The 11,831-nt window shown below is 37.8% G+C and overlaps 1 protein-coding gene across 1 annotated transcript in view; it reads left to right on the top strand.

The window, feature by feature from the left end:
• Positions 1–10,488: 10,488 nt before the first annotated feature.
• The window catches only part of Smp_197580 (hypothetical protein), a gene marked incomplete at both ends in the record, with an annotated part of 8,281 nt that continues 6,938 nt past the window's right edge, over positions 10,489–11,831 (top strand). Inside the window, one exon of the mRNA XM_018799095.1 lies at positions 10,489–10,508. Coding sequence (XP_018650918.1) covers positions 10,489–10,508 — 20 coding nt within the window. The remainder of the gene's footprint in view (positions 10,509–11,831) is intronic.

Below are 11,831 nucleotides of genomic sequence, written 5' to 3' on the forward strand. Positions count from 1 at the left end.
TCCGTTCAGTTAAATCCACTGATGAGATGTGTATACATTCTCAGCTCATTCAGGTTCTAACTAACCGCAAATGCTTGAATAAAAGTGTTGATCCGACGAAACAATTAATCAATAAATTCAAATGAAAGGTCGTTTCTATCTTACCGTGTTGCTAATGTTACAAATGGGACATACAAAACTGAAGCTGGTTTCCCTAGTGGTAAATTGTATGCAGTATTTCATATTCTATGATCAATTAACCATTAATCATTCACCACTTGTAGAAATATATTGTCTAATGCATCAGTGTGGCTCCCATGTTAATACAACTGATAACGTGTTGTTGTGCCTTCAATGTTTCTCAGTAATTTACTAGTAGAACGTCTGTGATTGTCTATAACTATCAGCGCATTGTCAACGCTGAAACTGTAACGTTTCCCGCGTTATGAAACGTCTTTTCCTTGCATAACAAGTCCGTTGCGGTCGCGATAGATATTTACTGAGCACCTCATGTCAGATACATTGATTACTAAGCATACTTGGTTCCTGTACAATAGTAGTAGCGTTCATTACATAGTGACCGACGCAATTATTGAATGTTGTAGCTCATTTAAGACTACTTGTTTAACTTTTATTTGCTCGTCGTAATAGGGATAAAAAAGGCTTGAAGATAGTAACGATAAGTTTTCAATACCGGATTCTCGGAACGGTTTGAGCTCGAAGTCTTAAAATAAACACAAAAATCTGAGCCTTCAATATGGTGTAATAAGATATATAATGCACAATCAAATCAAGGAATTAGATTGAACCAATCCTTCGGCCATAATGTAGCTGGTTCTCGAATAAATCTCCACCCCCTATCTGAAGCTGTTATATTAGCTTGTTCCTACAGTCGACTTCTGTGGGAGTGTTGATTTGATCTGAGTTCACTGTCTATAGATACATGGTGCAACCTCATGAAAAATCGCTGCAACTCGTTCACTATCTGACCTTACTTTTACAATCAGTGATGACTGTCTCTCAACCAATATTCAGAAATAGTCTGCAAATATCACATACTTTACTAGATTGTTATCTCATCTTGGTAGCACTTACCTACTTCCTTGCGCGAAATTTGAAAGTGGTAACATTTTTTTCACGTGGTTTAGAAATTCTTAGACTTGTTCTTTTGTAGGCTGTATTGTCCTTAGATTATCATCCTATCGCGTTTATCGCTCACACTTTACTCTAGGTTAATAAATTTTAACCGACACTTGCCCAGTTAATAGAGATTTCACTGATCAGTACTTCCCTATATTATAACTGAGCACTTTTTATCTGTAATACGTTATATACTAATAGTCTCTGATCCTAGTATTAACCCGGTTAATACGTAGAATTAATTATATACTCATATATATCTGTTAGACAGGTTTTTAACTCATACAGCTTCAAAATATGTCAAGTAACTTGGGTAAAAGAGAGATTTCACCAGCTTTCAAGCCTACTAAAAGGTCAAAGTCCGTAACTCCTAAGACTGATGACTCAGTACCTGAAAATGGTAAGTATTTATCCTTTGAACCCCATTCTACCTACCCACAAGTGTCACTAACACTACCTGATTCTCCGAGTAACAACCCCTCTATTTCTTCGTGCAGTATGCCAACGGTAAGACTAGTTGACATAAAAAGCGAAATGCCCACGTGCATCAAGTCAACACAGTCCACCAGACCGCATGCTTTGCTTAGGCCTAGGTCCAATATACCAAAAACCAAGGAGTCTAACAGTGTATCTCACGTATACGAGAATGCTGATCGATATAGTACTGACATTCGTCAGTTACAAAACTCCCTAGCCGAAATTTACAGTAGACTTAACCAACTAGCACCCCTCACACACATATGGGGTATTAATACCGATAAAAATCTCGAACAACTCACTAAAGCTGAGTGTATTTTAGATTTTGTGGCTGAAGAAGTGACGAAAAGAATGATGTCTTCCCACAATGCAGTAGTTTACAATCTCCCTGATCGCATACACCCAAATAAGTTGAGGGACATCTGCCCTAAAGCATGCGATATGCTGAAGGTCAACTGCCAAGTCATCCGCCTTAGAAAAAGTCGGATAGATTGACTTGCCCTCTACTATTTAAGTTTGGCTGTTGTAACGATGCTAAACAGTTTATTGATTTGAGCAAAAATATCAGCTCTTTAGTTCCATACAAAAGCATTAAAGTCATTCCTGACCTAACACCGTGTCAACGTCGTATAAGAAGACGTGAAGCAATAGAATCGTATGACAGAGTGATAGTAAAAAACCAGCTAAAGACAGTGTGCAACAAAATGATAGATATAAAGCGCATGGATAACAAGCATGATGTTATACCACAAACGACTGGTCCATCCGTAGATCTAGATGAGTCTGCAGATCTGAAATCTTTGAATAAGATACGGTCCCCATCTGTCACTAAAAGGCGTGACGGCATCTCTGATCCCGGGTGTTCGCTCAGTATAATACCAAAATGTGGGCCGTGTAACGAAACACACCCAACTAAACATATTCATGTAAAAATTGGTTCCCCAAGAGATACTCCACAAGAGGATTCGAATGAACCTAAGTTCATCTCACAGAGACAAAGAAACCCTTCATCTCTGACAAAAAAGACTGGGGAGATAAAATCCAAAATACGAAATAGGGGGACACGTAGGATTGTGGCCAACTATTCTGTGGGTATCCCAACAACAGTGAATAGGTTCTACCCGCTGATATCAAGTAACTTGCCATCAACACCTCGCACAATGGGTAGTACGCTTGAGCGTAACAAACCTTTTTGCACACACACTCACAAAAACTATCAGAATACTGATCACTCCACTCACCTTCTTAAGCCTAAAACCGTTAATAAGCACGGTAATTACAGGTTCCTCACCCCACACCCTATGTACATTCCCCAGAATCACAATTATAATTGCTCTCAGAATGAGAACTTTCCAGTATCAACCCACCACATGAAGACGGCCTCCATATATAACAACAATCTTAACCACTTCCAGTTACGAGCATCAGACCCCCCTCATGCTCGCACTAGCGCAAATAGTTATAACAGAGGCTACGAGCTTAACCATCAAAACTGTCATGCAAATAACAGTACACTTCACAGTCAACATGTAACAGATTTTTTTGGAATAAGGCCCCTAGTTGCACCCCTGTTGAAGCATATAGCCCTAGTCATTTCAAACCAAGTGCGGAACATAAACTCGCTTCCCCCGTACAGTTCGCATCAGAAAGTACTCCCACCCTTTCCTCCTGGATAAAATCCCCAAGCAACTTCACTAGCTCATTTGATACATGCCCCAGTAACTCTAGCTATCAAAATACAGAGCTATTGAAAAACGCTCAATCCATTACTTCAAACATACATCACTCACGCGAGGATCATGACATCTTTAATCGAGATACTCTCACTCACTTTAACTTAGTAGGCCACTTGTTTAATATGTGTCTTATCAACGCTAGGTCGATCTGCAATAAAAAGACTGATTTAGCTCTGTTTGCTTCCATATATCAACCATCACTTATAATGATATCTGAAGCTTGGACTAACAGTAATATTTTCGATCTAAGTATATCTCTTGATAACTACCTCCTATATAGAAGCGATAGATTGAAAGGACGAGGTGGAGGGTGCCTTATTTATGCTCACTCTAGCTTAAACTCACTACTATGCGATATACCTGAACTAAACAAACTGAAGGACTCGGTGTGGATTGTTTTAAAGCCATCAAATTCCATTACCTTACTGTTCGGCTGTATCTACCAGCAACCTAACTTGGCAATAGGTGAAATAGCAGTATTATCAGAGGTATTCACACTAGCATCATCCCTTCCATTCACAGGCAAGCTCATTTGTGGTGACTTCAACATGCCTGAAATTTCTTGGTTTCCAGCCAAAGCTCTGAAACGTTATGAATCATTTATTGAATGTCTAGAACTAGGACAGTCGACTCAATATGTTAGTAGCCCTACCAGACATCAAAATATCTTGGACTTAGTCTTTACCAGTGGCCTCACCCCCAATACTGTGTATATTGGAAAAAAGTTCCCAGGTAGTGATCATAACACTGTCGTATGTAGCCTTAATATAAAAAACACAAACGGTAGACTTAAAAATGTAACCCTTCGTAGAAACTATCGCAATGTAGATTGGAATAATTTTCACAATTACCTTAGAAGCACTGACTGGGGAACATTCTTTACTGCAAACAATACAGACACACTAACCAATATATTTTATCACAACATCGAAAGTACCATGAACAAAATCGCACCTTTAGAGTACTGGAGACCTAAGTTTTCTAAAGATCTGTTTATACCGGTCGGTACACGAAGACGTCTGCAGAGACATTGTACTCGCTTCCACAACTCTAATGACTTCTCCTCTTTAGTAACGATGACAGAAATACTTGTCCAGACAGACGCAATAAGTACGCAAAAAGCAATCGAACAGGAAAAACGTGCTGTCGAACTTAGTAATAACTCCTCAGCACTCACCACACTCTTTCAAAATAAACTTAAACGTTCTAAGTCGAGAGGAAACATATTTATTAAAGACAAACAAGTATACGAAGATCCTAAACTTGTTACGGAACTATTTAATGAACACTTTTGTTCCTCATTAACTGATGAAAAACCACTTAATGATTCAGAACTTATCACAGCATCTGCCTCTGAGATTACTAACGTAGACTTCAATGTACAGAATATCTCTAAGGCAATTAGTACACTGAAACACTCCTACACTGATGGACCAGATGGTATTCCGGCTAACATGCTAAAACGTGGAGGCGATGATATGTGTGTTTTATTACTCAAACCATTTGTGATATCACTCTCTACAGCGCATTACCCTACTGCCTGGAAAACTACACACATCATTCCCAAAATTAAAACAGGACCTGAAGCAAATGTTGAAAATTACCGACCCATAAACATAACTTCAGTGGTGTCTAGAGTGATGGAGAAAGTAGTTAAAGCGGCATTAGTCCAACATGTAATTACTAATAATCTCATCTCGGTCTCCCAACATGGATTTCTTAGGTCCAGATCATGTGATACATGCCTAGTGGACTACATGAATGATATAACTTTGAAACGAGACAATGGACTCCTTGTATCAGTCATATTTTTAGACTTTAGGAAAGCTTTTGATAGGGTTCCACACAAACGGCTTCTAGCCAAACTACGATCCTTCGGAATCAACAACCCACTCTATTCATGGTTTGTTTCATTCTTAAAGGGACGTAAACAAATGGTAAAGTACAACGACTGTCTCTCATTACCTAGACCAATAACTAGTGGCGTCATCCAGGGAAGTGTATTAGGCCCACTTTTGTTTCTCATGTATATAAACGATATATGTAACATCATAAAATCTGGGAAACCATACTTATATGCTGATGATCTCAAAATAGTATACAGCTATAAGCCTGAGGTTCTAAGTGAAAGTGTACGCCTGATTCAAGATGATCTCAATAACCTAACTATCTGGAGCGAAAAGTGGCAATTACCATTTAACCTCCACAAATGCGGGATCATGCACTTTGGAAAGCACCCCTATGAACCCCAACTTTACTTAAATAAAAGTAAAGTCCAGACACTTAATTCAGTACACGATCTAGGAATAAATTACACAGGAAGCCTAAACTTTAAAGCACACGCCTCCTTTATTATTTCTAAAGCCAGACGTCTAATTGGCTTCATAACAAAACATTTCTTCACGACAGATGCCAAGCTTACCCTCTACAAAATATGTGTACGACCTTCCTTAGAATACTGCTCTTTTATCTTCTCTAATATGAATACCACTGACAAAATAAGGGTAGAAGATGTTCAAAGACGTTTTACACGCCAATTGCTAGGAAGTGACACCACTCTTGATTACACAAGTAGATGTAAGCACCTCTCTTTAGAACCTTTATGGCACCGTAGGTTAAGGAACAATCTGATATTTCTCTACAAAGCAATAAATGGACTGTCATTCCTAACCTCCTGTCCAACTATGATCAATGACCCAGCCTATAGACTAAGAAACAATGCATATACACTATTTACCGAAAAACACCAAAAACAAATGCGTTGTAAGTTTTTTACAGTTCGGTATAGTTTACTGTGGAACAGGTTGCCAATACCTATCCGTAACTGTGACACCTTCACCAAATTTAAAAGGCTAATAACCCTGTTACTAAACTCTAAAGAACTTCAACTACTCCTTGAACTCCCGCCTACCAATGAGGCACTTTATTATGGACCGCCCAATATCTAGACGGAACAAGAATATAACGAACTCCATTGTCGTTAGTATGAATATAGCCAAACTAAAGAAAACATGCTTTATCCTTCCCCACTATTTATTGATTTTTAACCATGGCCTTCCGCTCCTAACCCTCATTTTCAGTTTCCGAATCTCTCTAATGGATAAATCCAAATTATTCTTCCTAAGTGTCATGTCCTTTTATTTTTCTTATTACAAGTAGACAGATAACTCACTAATCTTATGGATGTTAACCAACTAAGGCCGATCAAAAGAAGCTCATACGTCCTAAATTCTTGTGAGTTGTTCAATGTTTTATTTTTTCTTACCCTGAAAATTTTACAATATTTACTATCATATCCTCTGGTCTGCTATTAGCCCTTACCATCTCTTAACCACATATAATCTGACTTGTCTCTTCTAACCTTTACCATTAGTTATATTCATAGTAGTACGATATATTAAATGGATATCTAACCCATAATACAAATGCTATTACCATCTGATTTGCTTGTAACATGGAACTTGTAGAGACAGTGTATTCCAAATATGGTCCTTGATAAAAGCAATATTCATACCGACCACAAACGTAAGAGAGCCTAACATCATAAAAGGAGGGAGGGTGGTGTTACTGACCAGCAAACATGATGGTGGGGAGATAACTTCAATCCACCCGTGTCTGTAGGGCAGAACATATTAATTACGGCTCCTTATGTCTAGTGGAATGTCACGAACCAACGGTATTGATGCGAAATTATTCATGCAAAATACCACTTTGAATCATGTTAAAAAAAAGCTGAATTGGTTCCACTTCCTACCAAGTAATCCTAATACAAGCAAACTAGACAATTGGCTAAAAACGAAGCCCACTCTATACCCTATAAAATCTAAAAACAAAAAAGAGAGTTCAAACAGCTTCGAAAAAAAAGGGAGACAGCCATTTGTATCGGAATACTGTTTTCAGCACTTTATTTTATAATTACACAATTACATACTTCCTTCTGAACTACCTTCATTTATACAGTTCCTTATCCACTCATACCTTGCCCACACTTATTTTTCTTTAACACATTAGTATGTTCTTACCTAATAAATACTTCAGTAACAGACAAATAGACTAAATGGTTATACCTTAACTATTCCTCCATGAAAATTGTGTGCTCTGCTTTTCGTCCTTCCTTTTTCTTACACCTTTTTCAGCCTCCTGCAGATACTCCACCGAAAACAGAAATGGCACGGGTGACTTCGTCCTACACCGTTATTAATGCTTCCGATATTCAGGAGGGATATAAGTTCGAAACTTCTAAAAGCCCCCAACTTTGCATGTATCTATTCTCGACCATCAGTTGTATGTTGCAACGCTACCTCCATAAGGTGCGCCAAGTGTGATATTGATATTGACATGTTCCTTATGAAATCCATTTACATTCATACCTTATGAAATATCAACCCAGCTGAGTAATTTGCAACAGTGAAAATTGTAACTTCTTTAACAATTTGATCTTGCCTGTAAACCGGCATGCCTCATGTAACAATGTTATTTGAGAATAAATTATTATTATTATTATTACTTACCACAAATTATCACACACGACCACCCAGTGATCCTACAGGTCGGTCGCGGCCTGGATAGCTCAGTGGTAGCGTCTCTGACGGTGGGGCCGGGTGACACAGAATCGAATCCGTCAGGGAGCATCGGTTTCCTCAAGATTACAAGTACACCTTGCTGATGAGTGCCAAGTGGCCGGAAACCCGAGTCCAGGGTCTCCTATTGGCCACCTTCAACCACCATCTTATCGCAACATACTACACGCAGCGTCGAATCACCTAGACTAGTGGCCGAATTGCAACTTGATCGATAGGATTTGATCAGCGTCAAGAAAGACTTGACACATATGACATTGATCATGACATTGACCGCCCAGTGATCAATTAATTGTGATCTATTTTTCCAGTTACCTGATGTTCATCTTTGCGAATTGTGTGGTTAGGACCAACACCAGTACACTACTCTCTCACCAGAATCAACGTCACATTGGTTCGATAGCACATCTAGTGGGATTGTCGCGCGCCGGAGGTTATTAAAATAATGATAAGAATCCTCAGGGTATTGATAAGCTGGGAGATAAATCAGAAAAACAGCGTCAGCAAATATTCGGGAAGTACATGTTTTAATCTCAAAATATTTGGTTTAGTTCTTAACGCGCGCGAAATGGAAATCTATGTGGAGACTATTTAAGGGTTAAACAAAGCAGGATCATATTATTTAGGGGTGATTTCGTGTAGATATATTTTAATAAGTCGCAGTAAGATGCGTAGTAATAGCCGTCGGTTAATAGCTTAATTCACGGGCAGTACAAGTAATTTGTATTTAGGAACATAAGAACAATGAATGTTGTATCGATGTTGATGTCGGTACTACCTTTGGTTCAAATTAGAAAGTCGGTTGACGTTTACGCCGGTATACTGTCCGTATGAGTTGATTTCCAATCGCATTTGCATTGGCAGGCAAACTAAACGAAAGTATATCCGTGAGAAGGGAGAGTTTCAACTTTTGTTTCAGTTAGTTTGTCGAAATTGTTACGGTTTATTTAGTTACGGGAAGATTTTATCGACCTCATTATTATTTAACAATTATAGGATTTAATAAAACTACTAATGCATATGAATGGTCATCAAAAATTCATCTCATACTTGAAATTAGTGATAATTATGTAAATTTCGGACATATGGCTAACAGCAATTCGTTAAATATGAGTGCGTCCATGATAATCATGCTCTTGACTAAATGTTTTAGTGTGCAATAAACCAACTATTTACATGCATAATTACCGGCCGATGGTGTATGCTAATTGCAAGTATGAAGTTCGGCATAAGGTAGAAAACGACCTATTTGAAGTGTAGTGATTAGAAGTTGTTGAAATTAACACAGCCGATGTGTCACAAATATGTGAAATTACGTTGTACGATGCTTCCGGCTGGATAAAGTTTTACAAGTTACTAAAAAGTGAGTGATGCTCATGTGATTATCAGAGAGAACATTAGTTGTAACAAAGTGCAGTACGACTCCCAACTCATGCCTATGATAATAGCTTGAACCTCTGTCACTTTTGGGGTAAATTCGACAGTAATGTTTTCAGTGTGCAACTGCTTATACGGATGAGTTGCATTCATGGTTTTGTCGCTAAACCTTGAATTAGACTGAGAAGGTTTTAAGATGTTTGTTAAGTTATCATGTGATGGAGAAACATACTGAAATCATCCATAATAGGTAACGATACTCACGAGTAAACAAAACTATTCAGCGATAATTATAGGTGAGTTTATCGACTGAGCTTTTTAATGGTTTGATCAGTATTACCAATCATATTACGTGATTGTTGTGTTGTGACAATGTTTTGTGACGATGTCCTGAAGCCATTATGTTCAATTAGTCAATGTGTTAGTTGGGAATTATCTAGTCACAAATAGGTATTGTTGCTTTAAGTGGTTCTGAAATAGCAGAAGTTTGTAGCGCCAACGGATCGAAGCCGCCTGATTATATTACAATTTGCGGTCCAGAAATATTCGTTCACTTAGTGTTAATTTTAACAGGGCTCAAGTGTTTTGATTTTGAATGCTTGCTTCACTAACTACGTGATAATTTAGCCATTAGCATGATAATACCTAGATTCGGTGACTTTATTATCTAAACTATGTTCGGCTTTTTAAGCAACTAATATGATAGACCAATTCATAAACCCAAATATGTTTAAGAATGACGACTACGATGGGTTTGGTGAAACATGTTGAAAGAAGCTCAAATAACTGATGATAATATAATACAATGCATGTGTAAGCTAGGTTAACATGTAGGTCGATGAGGAACAGAGCAATTAACAAAAAATCTTATCCAGAATAGAAGCTATTTTTGAAGTTGAGACGACTTATAGAAATGCAGTTAAGAATATGACGGTTATAAGCTTTTCATAAGAAAGTGCTGTAGTTACGCTAGTGATATCTATAAATATATGGCAAAGGTAATTAGAACTAGGAAGCGTCAGACAATTTTTGAATCTAGTATGCTTAGCCCGTGAACAACACACTTTTGCTTCGTAGTACACTGTCGCACAAAGCTATTAAATTTATCTTACACCGAAAACGCTTTGGGAGTGGTTCACATGAAATATAAAAGTCCAGGCTTAGTGGAAATACATACGTGTTAATAAGTGTCGACAAAGATGGCGAATCATCCAGCAAAGTAGTTAAACTCACCTGGATTAATCTTGGTATTCAGATTATTCAATATATTTGACACATATAAGGCCGTTTGTGAAGATTAGTAATGATCCAAAAGCAACCAGAATAAACACGCAGTATTGTAACTAATTACAGCGTGCCCGGTACTGTTGACCTTTCTGTCACTCTCTTGATTCAGAACAAATAAAAGAGTCCAGATAATTACGTTGCTGTCACTGTATGAACCATCTAAAGTGACCTTGTGATTGAGGATAATAAATAGTTAAAACTCACCGTAAGTTTCAGGAGTAATTTTCCTATTGTTTATCAGTTCCGCTCGAAAATTGGAAATAAGGCAGGCAGTGGTCTGAAGAAAAGGTACTATAGGATAGTCCATAGTTTAAAATAGTGAAACGTTAAGTGAAGAAACAATATGAAGAATTAGGTCCAGATAACCATTCAGTCCCTGCTCATGTTGTTAACCAGTGTCTATTTACGTCAGTTAAAGGCCATATTTGCTAGAGCTTGGTGTTTCAACAAGTTTATCTGGCTGGAGCATGTAAATGCTAATAAAACTTGCTAATGAACCACTGTAGCCAACAAATAATATAGATGACCAGTTATTAGTATCGATTGAGCTAATAAGTTATGAGTAGTAACCAACATTACAATACGAAAATACACGTGAGGATTAATCAGATGACTAATAGAATAATGGTTCAGCATAAGTAAAAATCAACCGAGAAGGTTGAAGCGAGAATGAGGATTAATAACGGGCTGCGTTTCTTTGGTCGAGCTTACCAATGTGAAACTATGGTCTACTTTGTCATTAATGCTATTTAAATAGACCTATCCTAAAATTGTAATTATGTCATACTGTGACTACCTAATCTACAAGGTCTTACGTGGAAGTTGCATTATTGTCTATTCTGACTCTTGGTATCTTAGCGATCCATGATATAGTTTGGCGTTTGTAAAGAACACATTTGGGCTGAAGATAAAATAATATATTTGATGTCAGTAAAGACAAGTCACACAGAATGATCACGTCTGCGAGGCTGAGCCATGTCGTCCTATTGAATCCAATTGAATTGAATTTTCTTGCCTTCCCCACTGTTAACCTTCTCTTCAAGCCAAATGTCGAATATGAGTATTTCCAGTAATTATATGCTGGACATCAAAGGTCGTGAGGTTAGGATACAATGCCACTAAATGTCCACCTGTTGTTCACTCACATTCCTCTTGAGTTGTCCTAAGGTTAGAAATGGAGAAGGATCTATTTGAAAAGAATAAACAGATAAAGCCAGTCAGACCTGGGGAATCGCCGCACTAATATTTTAGGATG

Source organism: Schistosoma mansoni, chromosome 3 (genome assembly GCF_000237925.1).
Source record: "Schistosoma mansoni strain Puerto Rico chromosome 3, complete genome".
Taxonomy (NCBI): domain Eukaryota; kingdom Metazoa; phylum Platyhelminthes; class Trematoda; order Strigeidida; family Schistosomatidae; genus Schistosoma; species Schistosoma mansoni.